Raw genomic sequence first — 22714 nt, 5'->3', positions numbered from 1 at the left:
TGTTTAGCTAGTTGTGACAGTTGTTCATCCTATTACAGGATTATATGAATACCTTTGTTATCCAAAATGACTTTACAATCCAACAGAACTTGAAGGAGACAACATTTCAGTTTATTCCAGAATAATAGGATGCCTAATATTAAGTTTTTGGAGGTAGTTTTCAGCTTCTTTTTAGCTGTGAAACTCATCACTGAAAGGTGGACCCACTGAACACTGGTGAATCTGGGCAGGTAGTCTAACAGAAAGCATTTATGAGCAAACTTTTACCTTATGTACTATGTATTAGTTTTCAACACTAAGGCAGAAAACCTGTCTACAATTTGTGAGATACGATTTGAAGATCAATCAGTAGGTTGATAAAATATAGTGCAAAGTTCAATATTGACATCCAGTCATCCAGCATCGTAGAGGATGCTTTTCCTAATATTGTAATTCCTTCATGTAGTTTCTGTTATGCTGTATTTCTACATGCAGAATATTTGCAATTTTTCAAGTAGTATCCAAAAAGTGGAAGAGATTTATGCTTTAAGGGGTTTAGTTACTAAAGTCATTTGGTGTAGTATATGTGTTGCAAATGTGCAATATTTCTAAAAGGAACTTTACTTTAGCCTGTTAGATTCATAGGAAATCCAGTCTTACACATTTACAAGATAACTAGTTAAATGACCATTCATTCTGGAATCCTTGGCAATTTTCAGGTGCAAGACCTAAAATAAAGTGTCAATGAGATGTAGGCAGGTTTCCTAGAAGCAGTGGGCAAACTAATTAGCTGCAGGTGGGAGATTTTTCCTTATCTACTAGGACTGAAAGAGTCAAGTATTAACATGAAAGGGAGATGCATATTATGCCTTTACAACCTTGCTCCCAAATCATTAAGTAATCATTAAGATATGGCTGTAATTATTCTTTAATCCCAGAAACTCACAGAATACCTGTGTTCTCTTAAAAAAAAAAACAAACAAAAAAACCTATTGAAAGCTCAGAAGTAAAACATAGTATTTTTTCTCTACCTCCCAAATGGACTTTGCATTATGAAATATAAACTTGCCTCAATTTATACAGGGATCTTCTATAGCACTCATGCTGTCTTGTCAGAATGTCTTGCCATGAGTTTGTATTTTAGCATATTTATCTCAGACTTGATGCTGAAAAGCTTCCTTCTCTTTCTGCCTTCTAGCAGCAAAAGGAGAGACAAGGTTGATTTAGGAAAGTTGTGATTGTGTGAGATTGGCCAGATACACCAATTACAGTCTTTTCCTTACTGTACCATATGAGGAACACATGGAACCAGGGCAGTGTTTTTCCTAAAGCTGCTCAGGGTCAGATACACAGGGTCAGCCTGCCAGCACACAAACTCCTTGGGAATTCTAGATGTGTCAGTCTGACTGTACAGCTGTGTGCAAGGGTGAGCCCTGCTTATGAAGGAGCAATTCATTTGAGATTTTAAATATTGTCTGTATTTTCAATGCCGGTATTGCAATAACATTTTCATTTCCATAGTTCCTTCCTGCTCTACAAAAAAGAAATCTTTATTGGTGCAAGCACATGTTTGTTTGCTGCAAGCACGTTTGTTTGAATATGTGTACTTATACGTGCTTGTCATGAATATGTGAGCACCTAAGATTAATTCTGCATCAACATTGAAATGAATCTAGCTGAATTTATTTCAATGTGTGGAGCTGCTTTGTGTGCATTGTGAGTTCTCTGTCTGATTATTTTCAACATCCTGGAAGGTCATGATCACTGCATGCATGCACAGCATGGGATTTATAGGCTGCTGCTTTAGATGAGGTTAAGTTTAACAGATTTGAAAAATGTATACTCAGGGCTCAAGATGAGATCACTGTATCATGGTTGCATGTATTGATCTCATATCATCATGCATACTTTTGACTGAATCCTGCAGTCCTTTCTTTGCAGCTGTAAGAAATAGCTTGAGACTACATTAGCATATCCTGTTAATCTCTGCCTAAATCAATAGGGATTTTGAAAGAACAGTTCCAGCTACAGGGATTCATTTCAGAGGGTGTTAATTCATGTAGTTAGTAAAAAGTTAAACAAGAACAATGATGGGAAATTTGTTGCTTGTCAAAACTGAAGAGAAAAGGAATAATAGATTGTGTTGTATTCAATGATTTTTCAGTTCATGTTTATTTTCTGAGATAGCTTGGATGCCTGTTCTCTTTTTCCAATCGAGATCTCTCAATTTCCTGTCCAATAGCTTATTTGCAATTCAGTAAACTTTGTATGAGGTCAAAGTTTTGCTCTCAAATTTTAACTTCTTTGAAAAATTGAGCATGGAAATAGCATTTTTCATCTTCTTGTAACACATGTTTAGTTAAGTACAGACATATCTCGTTCCTCTGGTTTCTATGCTTTGTTCAGAAGGAGAATGAGATGACTTTTCTCAATCTCTAACATTCTCAGAAAAGTGCAAGCAGCTCAAAACAGGTCTTAAGGGGACTTCAGATTATCAATATTCAATATTACCAAAATATATAGAGATCAATAAAGTAATAATTTTAAATATTTAGTAGTATTTATATTTAATATTTAGTAATAGTAAAAATATTTTAAAATATAATTACATACATTGTTACTTTATTTTAGCTGTAACACATCAAAGTTAGGGGAGAGAAAGGGGCTTAAATTTTATTCTGATATTAAGTAAATTCACCATTGCAGTCCTGAAGTTTAAAGCATCTAGATAGAAGAAGGTAAGTCTATTTATTGTGATAAATGACTCTTGCTGGTGTTCATTTAAGCTATTTACTGTTATTCCTGAATTTGAAAGCATCTCTTCAACTTTTTAAGTAGTAGGTAATAAAAAATTAATCTAGGGAATAAAGGATTCTACCAAAAAAAAAAAAAAGAAAATACAGTAAACTGGTTTTACCTTGCTATTTAAGTGCTTATCTCATAAAAGGACTGGAAGGGATGGCAGTTAGTTTACTTCTCTGCAAGGGATATTTAGTCTTGCCTACAGTGGTAATTTGATAGTATACAGTATTTCTATAACAGTAGGAAATCTGAAGAGATGCATGAAGGTTCTTTGTTTTTGTGGATGATGTGAAATGAGCTGAAGGTACTTCTGTGCAATTCCTAAGCTATCCCTGTTGGAACTGCAGGTTTCATTCCAGTTAACTATGATTTTTACTGATACTAACATATTAAGAGTTTCAAAAGAAACAAGGAATCACTAATTTAAATGGTAATAACAAATTCTGATCTTCTCATAAACAAAAGTTGGTTTACTCTGATGTTAACTGTTGTGAGGTTGCAGGATGTTTTTTTGGTATCAGAGTATTTAATTCTGTAATTCTCATAAATATTACATTTGCCTGAGTAAAACTGGAAGAAGAGAGGGAGGTAAGCCTTTATTAGGTATTTAGTTTCTTATTTTGAACATGAGAGACAAAACATTATTCTGGGGGAAAAGGGTATATCTTTAATTTGTCCATTATGTATAGTCATCTTTTCTATATAGGGCCAGCTCTTCCTTGTCATTGAAAAGTTTTAGTTCTTAGGTGTACACTGCATTACATATCCCAAAATACATATAAAGGTGTGATAGTATTCTTCCTGAAATCTCAGTAATTTATACATATACACTTATACATACATATATTTATTTTAACTAATGGTTTGCCACTTCAATAGACAACCCTAATTTTCCAAAAAAATCCTCATTCTCTTTGGAGTTGCCATTTTTCTGAAGACGTAAATTCCACAAAGGGAGTACTACCGTTAAGCTAATTTGTATTCTAATAACCATTTCCTGAACAAGCTAGTTGGAATAATATTGGTTGAATTACTGAACTTATTGGCACAGCTCTAGCTTTAACTGTATTTCCAAACGTTCCATGACCTCACTGTACTCATGCATGTTAACATTTAAAACTGTGTTCTGATGGTCTAACTCATTTATATTACATTCTGTACTGGACATTATGTGCGTGTGTTTTTAACACTCTAGTATTGGAAAAAGTATTTTTCTTGTACCTAAGAAAACAAGGTTCTGAATTTTTCTAGCTTTTAAAATCACATACTTAGAATGTAGTGGTAAATATATATTGTCTCTATATGTAAATTTTTGTGCATGTTACATATACTTTTTTCCTACAGACATTGACGATGCTCAAATTCTGCCACGTCCACCTCGAGTCAGACATTTTTCTCAGAGTGAGGATGCTCCAAGTGAAGTTTTTGGTGCATTAAATGAAGAACAGCCACTGCCACGAAGCAGCAGCACCTCTGACATCCTGGAACCATTCGCAGTTGAACGAGCCAAAGGTGCAGTTCCTGTCATTGACAGTTCATCCCATCATGCTCCAAGCTTACAGAGTTCCACTGAGACCTCTTCAATGCGTAGATCCACTGAAAGCCATATCACTGATACAAATAGCGGAGAGTCCTCCTTGGAAGTTGGGGATAGTATTTATGACCATCTTTGTCATTTAATAGGGCCGGTAGAATTTGCAAACACTGCCTTTGAACAAAGCCAGTATGTTGACCCTGAAGGTGAAGATGATCTCCTTTCCTCTCTGAGAGAATATCTTATTAAAGAAAAAGAAGAACTTTGCGGTAACTTTGAGATAGAGAAATGTGAGGCTTCTGCTCATGAAGTTGATACATCAGTAAGTAGGAATGATAGATTACCACTGGATGGATTAGAAAATAGAGATCAGACTGGTCAATGCACGACTAGCAACACTGTTGCAGAAAGAGCCAATAACACAGAGCTGCAGCTAGAACAAAACCCAAGTGGCTTTATAAGTAATATTGCACCTACTGAAGTAGACTTTTCTACAAGAAATCAAGCGCTCAATAAAGCCAGACAGTTAGATATTGATAAACAGTACGAAAGCGTGTTTGATCATGGGTCAAGTAGTCCTAGCAGCAAAGAAGGGAAGAGATATCTGTACAGGCAAGCGGCCACTGAAAATGATGTAGATTTAGTTGTGGAAGCACCGGTAGCTGAAAAGCATAAAAGTGCCCAGTTTAATGAAAAAGTGACCAACTCACGTATTGTCCATCCAAAGAAAATTCTTCCTAAAGCACACGTTGATCCTCAAATGCCTCACATCACAGGCACAAGCAAACTGGCACCAACTAAAAGAAGTATATCTGAAACTGTAACTCATAGGGCCAAAATAATGAAAATAACAACTAAAAAAAGAAACAGCGTTCATGTTACTTTTAGGCCATCTACAGAATCGGTTCAGTTTTACAATCCTCTTGAAAACAAAGAGGCTGCTTGGAAAGCAAGACTCCGTAAACTTGGTGGCTTCAGTAGTAGCAGTAGTGGTAGCAGCAACAGCAGTACCAGTGCAAGCAGTAGCTCATCAGCTGCCACAGAGCTGGTTAGACCTGGAATATATAGGCATCTAGATGCAGTCAATGCTGCTTTGGCTGGCAGCAAGCAAGTTAAGGAATCTACAGAAACTCAAGCAGCTGTGTTGCAGAAAGAAGGTCTTGCAGTTAGTCAGTTCCAATGTCGTAGTGCCTTTAGAGCATCAGGTCAGGAGTCGGCACAACAGCAGGGCTCCCTGGGTGGTGTTTATAAAACTGTTGTACATGCTCTTTCGAAGCCGAAGGCAAATGTTTCCCCACAGAGGCAGAACAGAATGCCAGCAGAGGCTCCACTGAGGGATCTGTACAGTCATGTAATGGGCTATTTTGGAAGGAAAGCTGCAGGTGAGCACTAACAGTGTGCAGAGCGCAAAAGGAGAAGGGCAGCACCAGTTTGGCTTAATGCAACTGAAGCAAGCTCTGATAAGCAATCAAAAGGCTTTGGGATGATCACTGCTTTCCCTGTTTGGTTATGCATGCGCCTATAGCCAGCTGATTTTTCTCCCAGCATAAGTTACATTTACATACCTTAAATTACTAATTTTTCTTTTCAAGATATTTAGTTGAACCTCTTTGCTGCTGAAGATTATCAGATTAGGGAAGAGGAAGAGACAGTAAATGACCTAATAAAGGATTAAGCCTTGAGACTTTTGAGTTTTCATCTACCATGTAGAGCCTTCAAATTAACTTTACTGAATGATTGGCAATGCATATTTTTTTTCAGAATGTGTTATTCCACTCTGAGTGTAGTTGTTTTGTCAGGACCTGGCTCCCTACCAACTAGGTTGAACTAATTGTATTTCTGGTTCATTTAGTGTGTTTTCTTCTTCCTCCTCATCCTCTTCCTCCTTTTCGTCCTCCAAAACAAAACCAAAAAAGAGCCCCTCAAATTTATATTTGGAGGTCATTTTAGATAGTTAAAAAAAATAGTCCAAAACAGCAATCTGCTATTACTGGAATGATTTCAGTACAGCAGTTCTCTGAGTCTAATCATAAGGTTTTGTTTGAGTCTGTTTCAAAACATGTCATAGGCCTTCCTATATTCATTCATCCAGATGGCTGCAGTTAAATCTCGGCAACATCTTCCATTGCTTTCTTTTTTTCTTGGCATCTTGGGTGTCCATGAAGGTCTTGTGATAATCTTTCACCTGCTAGCTATGAGACCTCTGTGGACTGATCAAAAAAGAAGGCTACAACTCCAGTATACATTGTCTTAGTTCACATAAGTGTAAATGAACAATAAATTAACTTTCAGCAGTAATGCAGGTTTTCTTTTTTCCCCATTGTTATGCTGGCATGATTAACAGAGGATTCTGCAATGCATCCTGCATCGAGATGTTAATGCCACCTGAGGGCAGTCTCTGTAAGCATAGCACCTGAGAGCGGTACTGTCACGGGTCTCACAAAAATGATTTGCTGCTCTTCAGAAATTAGATTTCTGAAAAAGACATATCTAGGAAGCACCAATTTTAGAAGTACCTGTTATTTAAAATCCAACATTTAACAGAACCTCATTGTTACAATAAACTGCACTGTGGTCTCGTGAGAGATGACACTGAGGGAAAGATTTGTATATAGAGAACATAAACTGGAATAACTTGAAGACTTTAAATGCTAATATCATAAAGTCAGGTGTAATAGCCACAGCTAAATATGAAGAGTATAGTTATATCAAAAATATAACACTAATAAAGCAGTGAACTTCATTAAATTTTCATAACCATTGCTCATCTAGAGTTAGAACTTCCGTATACTAGCATGTAATTTTATTATGTAACATTTTCTTTGCACTATTCATACTAACTGTATACAGTGCCACATTGCCATTTGTCATTAGTATCTATTGCAAGCTAGTTTACTTTTTCCATTACATTGCTTTTCATTAGGAGTGCAATGAAGAAGGAGTCTGAAGGAATCACATAATTTTTTTAGAATTTGTTACTTACTTGTGATATGGAGGAAGAACACGTGCTTTATCCTTAAAGCAAGCATTAACAACTTTGAGTAGTGCTTACCTATAAGCTTCCTGCTCTTAAAGGTGGAATTGGAAATCAACTAACCCCTGCTTAGTGGGAAGAAGAAGCCATACTAATTCTGAAAGTAGAATCTGCTTTAAAAGAGAGACATTCTTAAAATGCATGTTTGGCAATTTTGATTTTTAAATTTCTGTTAATTAGCAGGTTTTTTCATTTGTTACATTTTGTTTTGAAAAAGTCTTGATGCGTTCTTTACTATAAATGGTTGTTCATTTGCTTTTAGCTAATAGAGAGGACATGAGTCAAAAGCTGCACCCTATTGATAGTGATATTGGCAGTAGCAATACAAATGTTCCTGACCTCATGGATGAATTTATAGCTGAGAGACTCCGCAGTGGCAACGCACTGGTAAGCCTTTAAACTTGCTACATTTCAATACTTAAGTCTGCATATATGTGTGAACTTGTGAATGACATGAAAAATCAGTCCAATAAAAAGTATTTCTCTGGATTTTATGAATCAGAATTAAGAATATTGCTTAATTATTCCTTGCCTTTGGCATAGATTCTTGCCATTTTATATAATTTATGTTTTCATATCTTATTAAATCTTCATCATGGAAGCAATGCAGAAGTTACTCTCAGATGAATAGTCTCATTGAATTAAACAGCCTTAATTGCACCTGCAAAGATACCTGTACTTAGACATTTTCAGAATGCTAGTTTGAACATGAGTTTGCAGTCCTCAGCATGGTGTGTAATTGAGTAACATGCTGTAGTACAGTACTGTTCTCTACATGTACAGTCAATGCAATAGACTACAAAACTACTCAAATATATATTTTTTCTTTTTTTTTTCTATTTCACTTCTAAGTATTGAATAATTTCTTGTAAATAATGCTCTGCTTATTGAATCGACTTTCCATTTACTTTTTTCCTACACTTTTCCTAAAGTGTCAGATTGTTTGGAATGACATTCATAAAAAGAAATTTTAATCAATTTTAAATTAAGATTTTCTGGTTACTGTTGAATGCTTACAGAACGAGATGAGTGATTTGAAGACATAAGTTCTTATTAAGTAGTAACCAAAAGGAAAATGCTAAAAAAAATTTGCAAATTAGGAACAGAATGGCTAACAATTTAAAGATAGTGTTTGAAAATTGTTTAGTTCCTTTTTCTTAAAAGTTTACAAGGTCCTTTGAGGACATGCTCCTGTAAGAAATTTTCCTATAGAAAATTGTCAGTAAGGAGTTGGTGATAATAAGGGACAAAAGAAGATTCTTCAAAGTTATTTTAAAAATTGTTTATTTATCATCACCTTTTATAAATGGCAAGAGAGGATCCATAGAGTTTGTCCATGGGTATACTTTTTTTTTCTCTTTTGTATTCAGCTCGTGTTTATGAAACTTGATTGTTGGCACAAAGTATTCTTGTTAGTAGTCTTAAGTTACCCAACAAAATGCTAACTTGTAGTCTGTGGAAAAGGTTAACTTAATCTGAAAATTAATGAAATCATCATTTTGGTTCCAGAAGAGAGAAAGGGAGGGATTACTCTTTGTTTTGAGAATTGATACTTCCCTCAGGTAGCAGAAAAGAGCTGAGATAAGTTTGAGTAAATACTCTGAAACTACAGCTCATTTTTTTAATTAGCACACAGTGACAGACATGCCTTCGTAAAGCAGTACCAACTTTCTAACATTACTTTTAGATTGCTAAATTTATTGAATGCTAAAACCATGCCATGAAAACCTTATTAGTCTGAGTTAAGCTAAAATTAGTAGTAGAGTAGTAAAAGAATGCAGAACTGACTGGGTCTCGTGTAAAAGGAAGACATCTTTAGTGTCATAATGCATACAAATTTCAAACTATTTCATAAAATGGCTTTTCTACTTTGAAATGTCTTCCCTCTCAAGCAAACAGTGCTATCTGTGGGAAAAAATGCCTTAAAGAAAGACATCAAATAGACCTCCATCTTACTTGTACATGAGCAAATCTGCATGTCTTACTTATGTTATGTGTGTGTCTTTTGTTCCAAACCAGCACCAAAAAGGTATTTTAATCATAAGAAGATTAATGCATGAATTAGTAAATTAATTTGCTCCTGTAAGTATTTTTATTATAGTATGGTGGCCTATAGGACATTTTGTCTGAAACCAAGGTTAACAAGTTTTCTTTAGTTGTTTAGATGTAATATACTTTTAAACTATTTTTTTTCTCATGTCTTACCTGCCATGTGGCCCATGCTACTCTGAATCCTAGCCTTTTATGATATGTGTCCAAAACTCCACTGTGCAAATAAAATTTGTATTTATGAAATTCTGTGACTACATGGTTTCTTCATTTGGGTTTTTGGAAAGTCTTGGTATTTAGAATGATGGCAATTTCTGCCTTAGGTGCTTAAGGAACTGTTTTTTACATTCTGACTTCAGCAAATGTGGGATCACTCTTTCCATTTTATGTAAATAAGCCATCCAAGACTGTAAGAAAATTTATGTATCTTCAACATTTAGAATGTGACAAGAAGAGGAAGCAGCCCTGGCAGCCTGGAAGTTCCTAAAGACCTTCCTGATATATTGAACAAGCAGAACCAAATGCGTCCTGTAGATGACCCGGGCGTGCCTTCCGAGTGGACGTCACCTGCCAGCGCGGGCAGCAGTGACCTCATCAGCTCAGACAGCCACTCTGACTCCTTCAGCGCCTTCCAGTATGAGAGCCGCAAGTTTGAAAGCAAGTATATTTTTCCAGAAGTAGTAGCGTTTTTGATTAATGTATTGCAAATTTCCTTTGTTTTGTTTGTTGTTACAGTTTTTTTCCACGGAATAGGGTTGTATGCCAGCAGTTTTCTATAGAGAGAGATTATTTTGATTTTTCATTGAAGTCATTAGCAAGTTAATGGAGCGAGAAAAGTTCTTAGGAGAGGCTATTTCTTTTTTTAGTATACCAGAACAAAAGAGCACTGGAATGCTACTATGCAAAGAGGAGAACATAACTGAACAAAAGTTAGAAGACAATATTGTCTCATCTGTGGAGTGCATCCATCTGTTTTGCACAAGATACAAAAATTAAAGCTTGTTTATTTTGGAAATTATTTTAATTCTTTTGAAAGTAATTAGGTAACACTTAAAGAAAGGCTTCTGATATTTTTACGGTGGTGATTGTGCAGCTATAGATTAATCAAGATACTAAGTGGAATATCATGGTAAAATTAGTGTGGTTTGTTAAATAACATAATGCTTTTCACTCCTTTTATTTATCCATTCCCACTCTTTTAACAGAAGAGGTCATTGTGGCTGCTAGGAATTATGACATCATGTGGTACATAAGACAAAAATAATGTAGACTTTTTGGAAGAAATTACAATTTTTATATATGTCTCTGTTATGCAAATAAGTTATGGCATTTAAACCTACATTTCAGCCTGGCATTGTTTGTGTTAGTGTTGACGATAACATTTCTTAGAGTATTATTTGCTGTAATAATTTTAGTTTGAAGTTAGTGCTTTTACAGCAAGCTTGAATATTCCTTCCATCTTGTAAAGTTTGCAAATAAATTCCCTAATGACCTTTAATTTGCATTATGTAGATGCACTTACAGCAACTAAGCAGAATACAGACATGTGACAAAAATGTCTTCTGCAGACATGAAGTCATGGGTTTATGACAAGAAAGTGAATATTGATAATATATAGCAATACTTTCTGCTGTTGCATTTTATTTAAATTTTGCAACAGTGTACTAGTAGCATAGAAGATGGACGTTCAAGGTTTCTGTTTAGTTTGGAGGTCCTGGGCCTCTGAGGTTTTTTCCTATTAGTGGTATTTTTATGTTGTGAGTTAATACAATGCTTTCCTCATACAGATTTCAGCTTTGGCACTGAGGCAGGGACACCAGCTTCTACTGACATTGATGCAATTTCAGGACAGCAACAAAGTGCCGAGGAACAAGAAGTGGCCAGTCTAACTACACTCCACATAGATTCAGAAACAAGTAGTCTCAATCAGCAACCATTGTCTGCTGAAGCTGCAACTATTACTGGTAAAGTATATTTAAAGGGAAAAAGTGTTTATTTCAGAAATTTTTACACCCATCCTGAAGAATGCAACTTCCAGCTTCTGCCAAGAATCTATATTCTATTTAAGATGATTCCTTTATTTCAATTATTTTTGATTACTATTGAAAAGTAATATGTGAAATAACCTAAGTGAAAAACCTTTGTCTGACTTAGTTATCCACGGTCCTAAATGTATTTCAAACCCTTCATGAGAAAATACATAGAATTACCAAGGAGAAACTCTTAGCACATAATGTATGCTAGATCTCTTACAAATGTCCTTCTATTACTGGTAGTTAAATAATTACTTTTCATGAAATGTTTTTGCTTTGGAAGGTTTTCACAGCGCTTGTTCACACAGTGTATCACACTGAAGCATCTTGTGATTCTTTTATATGCATTGACCTTAATATATCTTTATATTGGCTGTTGTGTAACTGAGAAGTTTTATAAAGCAAAATGTTAGTTATTTGGTCATGTAAGATCACTTTCCATTTGTATAACTGAAAAGTGATGCAGTTAACAAAAATTGAATGAGCTCCCATCTGAAAGAGAGAATGCTTCTCTATGAGGATGATCTGAAAGAATGGTCTCTTGTCACGTTTTGTAAAGGAGAAGTAAAGATGTCCATAGTCATTTTCATACTCCTTGTTCCATAGCTGTTATACACTACCATTCCTGTTACAACCTTAGTTGTAACAAGTAACAAGTTGCAGCAAATATCTATATTTCTGTGAAAGCTTATACGTACATACTGTGTCGTCTTCTCTCTTAGAAATCAAACTCTGCATTTTCAGAGCTAAAGACATCTTTACTTCCTCTGCCATAATTTTCACTTTTTAGAAGCGTCCTTCTGCTGAAGGAGCCGTGGTATTAGCTTTCACGGACATTGTTGTTCACTTTGTTCCACAATATTCAACTTGACTTGTGTTCTCTTCATTTTTCTCTTTGCTGTGTGCTTGTTGAAAGTTATTGCTGTAGATCTGTTCTTCTTCTGTTTGTTTGTATGTTTTTATATGTGAATAACTTCAATGCTGTTTGTATTTTTATCTAAGTGTGCATTATAATTGAATTGATAAGATTGCAATTAGTGGCCGAGTTGTCCATTGAGAAATTCTGTGGTTAACTCTTCTTGCTTGAACCACTGTTTTAGAGAAGCAGCTCTTGTGTGTCATATGCATTTAACTGGGTTTCCTGAGGAAACAATACTTGTGCAACTGCTTTGTCTGTCTCTGACTGTTCCACACGCCCAACAATGTTGGAACCTATTGTCTCATTTTTGCTAAACTGACATATAAGAAAACAGAAGGATGTTATTTTCTTTCATGTTTTATGAAAGATAGGCAGCTATCTAATGAAAATTGCATGTATGCAGACTTTCATAATGGCAGCTGCAATGTGAATTTCACTACATTAGATGCTAGCAAATTCATGCAGAAACTCAACCTCAAAACACACTCATAATAAACAAGTTTTCAGTGGTTCTGCTAATCAGAAAACTGCTCTTTCTAAATCCGAAGGATTTTGGAAGGATAATTTCTTTTTGGTCTATGGGCATTACATCATATTCTAAGTAAATCATAATGTTGACTAGTGACTGCTGTTTACTAGTCCTAGAACATGTTGTACCTGTGGGAGTTTCATTCAAAGCTGGATCCACATGTGCTGGAGTATCTTTTAGTGACAGGCTCCTGTAGTTGTGCAAATTTTCCATGATTGTTTCTGTCCATTCTCTTCCATCATATGAGGATCTCTTTCCCTCCTTCTTCTGCTCCCTGCCTTCCCTGCCTACTCTTTCTTTCCATCTCCTTCACTTTCTTTCCCTCTTTATCCCACTCTCTCTCAATTTCTCTCTTCCCCTTCACTCTTTCTTGCTGCCTTTTTGGAACGACTTTCATCTGTTCCTGACTAATAAGCAGAATGGAAATGACATAAGAAAATACTACTTTGAGCATATTTGAAGGCTGTATTTTGCTTTATCTCTGTAAGTGTGTGGAAAACTAGTGGTCAGTAGCAAGAAAGGATTGTTACCAGTCACGTGAAGCAACAGTCTGTGTGTGAAGCAGTAGTGTCCCTCTATCCTGCATAGAGGTGTTGATTTAAATTGATAGTACAAGTTTCATTGTCTTAGCCATTTAAAGGAGATAAAGACCTTTGCACTTTAACAATGTAATAAAGATAGTTACTACAATTTCTATCCTGATAACAGTGTTAACATTTCCTGAAAAGTTATTTAAACAATTTGTTCTCTTTATAAGAAAGAACACTTCTCTCAGATGAGAAATGTTCTTCAATTATTCTCACAATGATTTGGGAAAATTATAATTTAGCTCACTTTTCAATTGCTGTCCCTAAAGTTCACTTTATCAGTAATACTGAACTTTACACATATTATTTTCGTGTCCCTGTTACAGTTACCTAAGAATTAAAACTAATAGAAATTCTTCCATTTTAGCATGATGTGTGGAAAAGTCTGTGGGGAATATTCATTCTCTTTTTGTCTGCCATGTAACTGTTCTGGCTAAACTCAGCAATTTATAAGGATATTTAGACAAATTCAGGATGTGAAACATATGATAGTACAGAAGTAAACACAACTACTTTGTCTTCACAGATCATGTGGTAGAGATCACATAATTGCCTAGAGAGGTTGCTCAGAGACTATCACAGAAAAATGCCTTTGTAGCACTGTCGTTCAGACACTTCTGATTTCCTGTTTTATAGGAAATAACACCCCTCTAACTATACAGAACTTTCCAATCATATGGATTTTCTCAGCTCAATCAGTAGATAAACACCAAAGATTATCAACTGCTGGTTTGAGTTTTTATTTATAAATTAACTTGCATGCATCTATGATCCTGGAAAAGCATTTGTTCCAGGAAGATTTTTGCTTAAACATTTTGCTAGAGAGAAATTTAGGTGAGTGAATGTGATGAGAAATTTGGGTGGTTCAAAACACTGAAAGTGCTGCAAAACAGACACATTCAGAATTATTTGGACCTAAAATAGAGGTCTGCTAGTCCACTTACCTGTCTGATTTTGATGTTTGTCTTTCAGCTTTTCTGCATGCACTTCGTTCTCTTTCAGAACACCACTCACAGGGAGATCTGCTTACTGTTTTGTATCTTTTCTTGGCCCAATTTGTTACATAAAATCAGCTCAGTTTTCTGTTAATGCTCTATTTAGACAACATTTCAATAACTCAAGAAAATAGAAAAGGCTTTTAAGGTAACTGTTAAAAATTACATTTGCAGGCTCTGAAAGTGCTTCTCCAATCCAATCTGCTCTTGGATCCCGATCACAGACACCCTCTCCTGCCACTCTTCATGCAGATCATATTGAGCAGAAGGATCTGCAGCTGGATGAGAAGCTCCACCACTCTGTTTTACAGACGCCAGATGACCTAGGCAATATCTGGAATAGCAAATACAAACCTGTTCTCTCTCCTTCTCTCTCCTTCTCTCTCCTTCTCTCTCCTTCTCTCTCCTTCTCTCTCCTTCTCTCTCCTTCTCTCTCCTTCTCTCTCCTTCTCTCTCCTTCTCTCTCCTTCTCTCTCCTTCTCTCTCCTTCTCTCTCCTTCTCTCTCCTTCTCTCTCCTTCTCTCTCCTTCTCTCTCCTTCTCTCTCCTTCTCTCTCCTTCTCTCTCCTTCTCTCTCCTTCTCTCTCCTTCTCTCTCCTTCTCTCTCCTTCTCTCTCCTTCTCTCTCCTTCTCTCTCCTTCTCTCTCCTTCTCTCTCCTTCTCTCTCCTTCTCTCTCCTTCTCTCTCCTTCTCTCTCCTTCTCTCTCCTTCTCTCTCCTTCTCTCTCCTTCTCTCTCCTTCTCTCTCCTTCTCTCTCCTTCTCTCTCCTTCTCTCTCCTTCTCTCTCCTTCTCTCTCCTTCTTTTGCAAAGTAGTGAAGTAGCTAGTATCACATGAATTGTAAATAATCCTCCAGAAGGTTATTTCATCTGCACTTCAAAGAATATTTAATTATAGTGATTAATTTTAAAAAGCAAACAAAAACCTTTTGCATTTTAACCTGCATTTCATTGGACTTTTTAACAGTGGATTAATAGTCCACATATTTATAATTGCTCTTTTAGTTGCTTAGAATTTTGGCAGTTTAATCTAGTGTGTGGTCCTGCCATGGACTATTTTATCAATGCTATAGAAATAATAAGACAATTTAGTAATCTTATAATTTCTTCTTGCAAGTTTGGTTTGTTTCCCTTTCATATTTAAACCAATTTGTAATTACTTTTGACTCTAAGATAGTCAACTATCTTAGTTATCGAATTCTAAGATATGTTTTCTTTGTAAATACGATGTGAACATTTCTTCTGCATTTGGTCTCATGGAAACAAAAGAGTGTCTGCTATATATTTCAGACCTTATTTCTTTAAGTAGCCTACTGATGGACAAAATGAAAGATCATTTTGCTTTGTGTTTAAAATCTACAGCCTAGAAACCAATAGTGTCTCTACCACAGAGGACCAGTAGTTCAAAAGAAGAAGCTATGTGATTAGGCTGAATTCAGATTTAATTTTGATTTGGTATGCCTGTAGGAGCTGCGAGATTTTCAGAAGATCCCAGCCAATTATCCACCTGAGGGGGTGGAAAGAAGATTCTGAATGCCTGCTGCTCTCAAGCTGGCTCATTATCTGTTTTTTTGTGGCTGCTTAGCTAGTTAAGCATGACCTGAGTAGACTTGAGCCATCATAATCTATTGAAGGTTTCTTTATATGGACAGTCTAGATTAATCATTTTCCACCTAAAAAAGAATGTTTATTTGTATAGCACTGGTGTGTGGAAAGAGATAGGTGGGTGTTAGGACTGTGGTGCTAAGTTGCTGAATGTTACCTCTCCACTCATACAAATTTACTGTTTAAAGGACAATAGCTAGAGAGACAAGTTTACTCGCACTTTTCTCTTTGACTTGCAGTAACATACTTTCCTATTAGATTCTAAGAAAATAGTCTTTATGTTGTATTAGGAAAAATGTAAAGTTGAAAGATAATTTTACTTGAAAGCAGCCAAGTGGAGTTCTGGAGATTCATTAACTTCAGAGAATGTAGGAAAATGCTTACAGAAGGAGTGGCCTTACTAGGTTCATCCTATCTGTATTAGAGCTCCGGCAGTGACCTTAAATGTTATTTAATGAATATAAGAAACAGGACAATTCTTCTACGAAGTTTATATAGATAAAGCTTAACATAAACAATGTTGAGGTGGCTGAATGGGTTAAAAACAGCTTATTCTGAAAGCCCATTCATTCAGTTTTAACAGGAGGGCGTATTTAACAGTTGTATCAGAACTTTTGTTTTTCTGGAGAAGTAGACCTCACTATACTTTTTTTCCTTCCATTACAGAAACTAGTGAGTTCCCCTCAGAATGTTGCAGTGTGATGGCTGGGGGAACACTTACAGGATGGCATGCAGATGTTGCTACTGTGATGTGGAGGAGGATGCTAGGAATTCTGGGAGATGTCAACAGCATCATGGATCCAGAGATTCATGCCCAGGTTTTTGATTATCTGTGTGAACTGTGGCAGAATCTGGCCAAGGTAAAAGAACTGAACCTTTTCTCCAACCTGACCTGTTTGGGCAAGATTTTCAAAAAGAAAAAACCACCGCCTTACATATTTCCCTTAAATAATTACCTTTCTCTTTTGTTTTTAATAATCACAGATAAGAGACAATCTTGGAATTTCAACAGATAACCTAACTTCACCATCTCCCCCAGTTTTAATTCCACCACTGAGAATTCTAACACCATGGCTCTTCAAGGTAAATTTGACCACTGAACTGTGAAACAGAAATAAAAGTTAACGTAAGTGTAGAAGAGTGTTAATGTTTTTTTTTTATTTATAAATAATAAATATGGTTCTAAATCTGTAGGCAACAATGCTGACTGATAAATACAAACAAGGAAAGCTACATGCTTATAAGCTTATTTGTAAGACAATGAAACGAAGACAAGATGTTTCTCCAAACAGGGATTTTTTAACTCATTTCTACAATATAATGCACTGTGGACTTCTTCATGTTGATCAAGTAAGTTAATTATGAAATTCAAGTTAATATAAATGTTATGGCTGAAAATAAAATTCTCAAAATATTCAATGTATTTTCATCTTAATAACTTTGTTTTTTAAATTAGTGCTGTGACTGACCCTTTTTCTTAAAAGAAACGTTGATAAATGATCCTCATGTTCTTGGTTGTATTCAGAAATGCTTTATTTGTAGTCCATTTCAAGCAAATATGAGGACAGAAAAGGTACTCTCTCATTTTTTATTGATTGTATGTTGCAGATTGAAGTATGCAAGAAAGAGAAGGAAGCAGATCTCTCTAAAGTCTACTGTTCTTCTTACTTGCTCCCTGATGCAACAGTTTAGCTAGTAAATTGTGCTCACTACATTGGAGGACTTTGTTTCTACAGCAAGTATAGGAATCAGCAAATTGAGATGTACTGAGTGTATCTAATTAGTGGGAGTAGACCTTTTTATAGGTTTTGATATTAAGAAGTCTGAAAATATTGTATGGCTTGAATACTTTTTGAAGGTTTGCAGAAGTGTAAAAAAGTTGGGTTTGTGAACTTTTTTGAGGAATGATTATAGGGATGGGGAGATCAAAGGTTCAAACAACCCAGTTTTCTTTAACTGGGAAGAATAAAATTATTCTGCAGATGACTATGGATAGGACATATCTCTAGTTTCTTGCTGGATTGAAGATCCTGCTATGACATTGCCATGTAGTTGGGTATTAATTACTACTAGTGGAGAAAAGGGGTGGGGAGTGCCTGTCTGTAGACTTGGGATGTTTTTTTACAATTAAAGCATTCTATACTTTTTCAAGTACCTTTGAAAAAATTTCATCATGTATAATGGTTTTTGAAAGTGCCTCACTAAGTCTACAGGAACATAACATGCTCTCCTGATTAGCTACATACCAGAAATGTTACGAAACACTTTATTATCTTTCTTTGCATTTTGATTCCATATGGGTATATGTGAGGGGCTGATATTTTAAAAGTTATAGTCAGGCAATACTCGCTGGAGAGGGTTAAGCACATGTTACGGTATAATAGCTGGTTGTCTTACTACATCTCTTCTGAACCTATTCAAATGAATGCTTAATCAGTTACAGAACTCTTAAAAGCTGACTGTAAATTAATATATGAACTATTATCCAAGCTTAAATTGATCTATAAAGTATACCAAGTTTACTTACATTAAAATGAGTATATTTAAGGAATTTATCTTTTTGTGCTGTTCTTCTATCACTAATGAGTGTCTTACTGACCACAATGAGTTTTCTTTCTTATATTTTTACTTTCTACCTTTGATAAATACTTGCCCTTTTTATTAATTTTTCATCTTGATTCGTGTTGATACTCTTCCTTTTTTCCCTTTTCCTTCTGCGAGGATATTGTCAATACAATCATCAAGCACTGCTCTCCTCAGTTCTTTTCACTTGGTTTGCCTGGTGCTACCATGCTTATTATGGATTTCATTGTAGCAGCAGGAAGAGTGGCTGCTTCTTCTTTCCTCAATGTAAGTATTCATCAGTTAATTCTCATTTATGAATGAGGAAGAATTTGAGAGAATACTGAGCAGTATATTTCTCCTTGACTAGGGTGTTAAATTGATCCCAGAATTCAATGTATTGATTTTCAAATACAGATAATCTTAGTGATTTATTCTAGAGCATTACGCATGCCTCTCCAGAAAACATGTGAAGAACGCAAAAATTACTGTTGAAACAGAGAATCATATTTTAGTGTTACAAAAATTGTGACTACCATTTTTCTGTGCTTGAAGATGTTTTAAAGTAAATGTCCATTTTGACTATGATTTCATTTTAAAAATGTACTTATTCCTCTATATTTCTGCTATAGAATGACTTTTATGATCAGGCTTGAGAACTCAAAAGTGCTAGGTTTTGCACTATTTGGATTTTTTTTTTCACATTTCTGATTTTGTTACTCAGGAAAGTTCAGCCTTGTATAGTAACACGGATGCGATTACCTAGATGCTGTTGGCCCTGCATATTGTACTCTCTCAAATCCCCCACAGTCTCTTCCAATTCTCTGTGGATTTTGACTCTTTCAGTCCCATCAATCCCTCTCTAACCAGTTTTGAAATCCAGCCTTCTTCAGGGTACTATCTGAAGCCTGTGTCAACTTCTTACCCTGTAGCCTTTCCTGTTCAGCAATGCCTCATCTCACATTTAGTAGTTTTCCACATCCTGGTCAATTAGCTGTATCTAAGACCTGAGCCCAGTTAGCAGCTCAGTTATTTGTCTGTATTCCTAACAATTCTTCTGCCTCCATTTGACTGTCTTAGAAAATGGGAACAGGGGTGTGCATGAGTAACAATCCAGGGAGCTGCGGTCTCTGTTCACTCAGCTGTACAGGAGCTCAGAATTTCCAGGAGAAAGGAAAAAGCTGTATGCAATTTCAGCCACTGTTCTCTTTTAAGGCTCCTAGAAATGTCAACTTCCCAACTGCAGTAAGAATATTAATTTCTCCCCAACTTTTTTTTTTCAGGCACCAAGAGTTGAAGCACAGGTTCTTTTAGGATCTCTAGTCTGTTTTCCCAATTTATATCGTGAACTACCAGCTCTTCACCCAAATATTCCTGACATTGCTGTATCTCAGTTTACAGATGTTAAGGTAGGAATTTTAAGAATATTTGGTAGTATTCTATTACCAAATACATGTTTAATATTGTGCTTTTGCAGAAAATTCTGAGATTTTAAGATCCTAAATTTTTTCAAGAGTAATTTCAAATAGATCATAACTCAAGATCCCATAAAGTCTTCTCAAACTTTATACTTCTAAACATACATTTTAATTGCTATTAATTAATAATAAAGTGTTTTCTTATGTTTGTGGAAGGAAACGATACGTTATCTCACCCTTTCAAGCTTCTTCTCACTAGGGCTATTTGTAGGTATCACAGATTTAATTAGCTGAGACAAGAAGATTGAGAGATTTAAGATTCATTATTTAATTAATTAAGACAATTTTATTAATTTCACAATTGGTGAAATCTGCCTGTGTTTGTTCCTAGGGGCTTTAGAAAATTTCTGTAGAGCAGTGTGTTCTCTACAGCAGTATGTTCTTTCTTCAAAAGGCAGATATTGATGGAGTTTTTACCTTGTTTATCATAACAGAGTTAGGTAATGTGACAGTATACTGAAAATGCACAGAGCTCAGTTAATGTGTCTAAGAAAGGCTCCCTTTAAGTTTTCTAAATTGTTTCAATATAGGGAGAAATGAGGACTTGAGAGCTACTTTATATCTTGCTTCCCTTTGGAGACTGATTTTGAATTCCTTCTTTCTCATTTCTATTGTAAGAATGGCTGTTTACTTGAATTATATTAAGGCAGCCTACAGCTTTAGGGACATTTCACTGTAGTTGAGTCAAAATTCTTCTTGTCAGCATTCTTAAGACACTGTAGGCACTTACTCTGCAACTAGTTGAAAGAGCTTCTTAGATCAATTAACAACTTCAGAGTAAAAGATTCTTTCTGTCATACCCTTCAGCACTACTCAAGATAGCTTCAGGGAGTCCTTTACAGTTCCTTTTTTACCCTTGATATTTTATGGAAATGTTTTGACAAGAATTGGATAAATGGCTCATCAGCAGAAATTAGGACAGTAACATGTAGGATATTCTTGGGGTGGCACAAGTAACGAGTATCTGGGACAGGCTAGATATTTGGAGTAGTGGTAAGCAAGCAGTTCATCTGACAGCATAGAGACTCAGCTAAGCAATATGCCTGTGTGCTCTATAATAATATTTTGATGCTTTCTCTGATGGAGTTACATGTAAATCAGTGAGTATTTCCTCTTCATTTCAGGAACTCATAATTAAAACTGTGTTAAGTTCAGCAAAAGAGGAGCCATCTGGTCCTGCACGGTAGGTCATACTAAAAGAGCTTCTACATTAATATATTATTTTCTTTATTAGACTTTTTTGCAGTAAACATATTAGAGAGCTTAAAGTAAAAGTTTGTTGCATTTTTTTAATGGTTTTCTTCACCACTGTCAGAACTGTGGTCCATGATGTGAATTTGAAATTGGTTGTAATAGAGATACTAAATTAACAAACTGGGCTGGTCTAGTCTGTAACTTTTTGTTGTGTCCCCTGCCCTGTTGTTGTTGGGCAGAGGAAAGTTACAAGGTTTGTGAGTGCTGGCCTTTCAGGCACTCAGCTTCATGGTTTCTTACAGAAACCTGTATTTTCCAGCCAGCATAAAAAGACCAGGAGAGCAGCTCAGACTTTTTCCACAGGCTTTATTATTATCCGTGAAGGGGTCAGGCTACAAATCCAAAGATGAGGGATCACACATGTACTTTTATAGGGTTTGGGGGGGGGGGGGGGTCACAAATAAACCAATGGAAAACAGGGTTAACACATTTTGGCCAACTAAAATGTCTTTGTTTGGGACAACCAATTAAAAAGAACCAAACGTAACCAATAATATTCTAAAAAGATAAGAAGAGCTTGCATTTTTTCTAACGTGAGTCATTCTAAGCAAGTAGTTTTTCTTATCTCAAAGAAAGTGCTGGGGGGCCCTCACAGGGATGTCTGCAGAGGAATTCATCTCCTCTACACTAGTCCAGTATTCTTTCTATGATAGTGGCTGATAGGAAAGGGTGTTAATAAGGGTAAGAGAATAAGCTTTCCTAGCCTACCCTGGTGTTCAGCTCAGGGATTTTCTGGACTAGAGAGGCACTTTTTACTTTGATTAGGACAAGATTATTTGTGAGGGAGGGATAGTTATTTTTTTATTAGATCACATGATTTAATTTGAATAACAGAAACAATCCAGTGTACTTGAGCCCTTCTTTGTGGTATGGACAAGAAGCAGAGAAGACTGAGCTAAGCATTAAGCTAGGAATGGTGCTTTAACCTAAGCATCTTCATCAAATAAACAACTTTAGAGAGGACAGTTACCAGTTTTCTCTTCTGTTTCTTAATTTACTTAGGATTTTGTTCCTCCCTACCCATCTTCAGAAGCATTCAGTTGCACAGTCCTGTGTATGGGATTGGAACACAACTCTCTAATGCCTACCAAGGAAGAGTGCATTTGTGTGCCTTATATATTTGGAAAGAGTGGATATATATGTCCAACTAATATATTGTCAATTAAAAATACTAGAACTACATACCTGAAAAACTAAAAACCTGGAAAGATCAGCTTATTGAACCTTTAAACACTTTGTTGGAAAACCAAGAGCAGTTTCCATCAGCCCGCTTACGTCTTTCTTCACTTGAGCTGATAATATTTCTCAACACAGGAAAAGGAGGGAATATCCTGGGACCACATTAATTTGTTTTTTT

The 22714-nt window shown here is 35.8% G+C and overlaps 1 protein-coding gene across 5 annotated transcripts in view; it reads left to right on the top strand.

Annotated features, from left to right (window-relative positions):
• Nucleotides 1–22714, top strand: part of RALGAPA1 (Ral GTPase activating protein catalytic subunit alpha 1) — a 131049-nt gene that overhangs the window by 41724 nt on the left and 66611 nt on the right. For 4 of the 5 annotated variants that reach the window (XM_062495983.1, XM_062495984.1, XM_062495980.1 and 1 more), the window contains 11 exons: nucleotides 4126–4293; nucleotides 7612–7736; nucleotides 9839–10055; nucleotides 11186–11362; nucleotides 14636–14788; nucleotides 16730–16923; nucleotides 17048–17146; nucleotides 17258–17413; nucleotides 18785–18913; nucleotides 19909–20034; nucleotides 21228–21286. In XM_062495983.1, coding sequence (XP_062351967.1) covers nucleotides 4126–4293; nucleotides 7612–7736; nucleotides 9839–10055; nucleotides 11186–11362; nucleotides 14636–14788; nucleotides 16730–16923; nucleotides 17048–17146; nucleotides 17258–17413; nucleotides 18785–18913; nucleotides 19909–20034; nucleotides 21228–21286 — 1603 coding nt within the window. Of the gene's footprint in view, nucleotides 1–4125; nucleotides 5698–7611; nucleotides 7737–9838; nucleotides 10056–11185; nucleotides 11363–14635; nucleotides 14789–16729; nucleotides 16924–17047; nucleotides 17147–17257; nucleotides 17414–18784; nucleotides 18914–19908; nucleotides 20035–21227; nucleotides 21287–22714 lie in introns of all 5 variants that reach the window. The other variant, XM_062495979.1, reaches the window with a different exon arrangement.

Source organism: Cinclus cinclus, chromosome 6 (assembly GCF_963662255.1).
Source record: "Cinclus cinclus chromosome 6, bCinCin1.1, whole genome shotgun sequence".
Classification (NCBI taxonomy): domain Eukaryota; kingdom Metazoa; phylum Chordata; class Aves; order Passeriformes; family Cinclidae; genus Cinclus; species Cinclus cinclus.
Note: the sequence above shows the minus strand (reverse complement) of the source record. Positions and strands in the feature narration are given on the sequence as shown.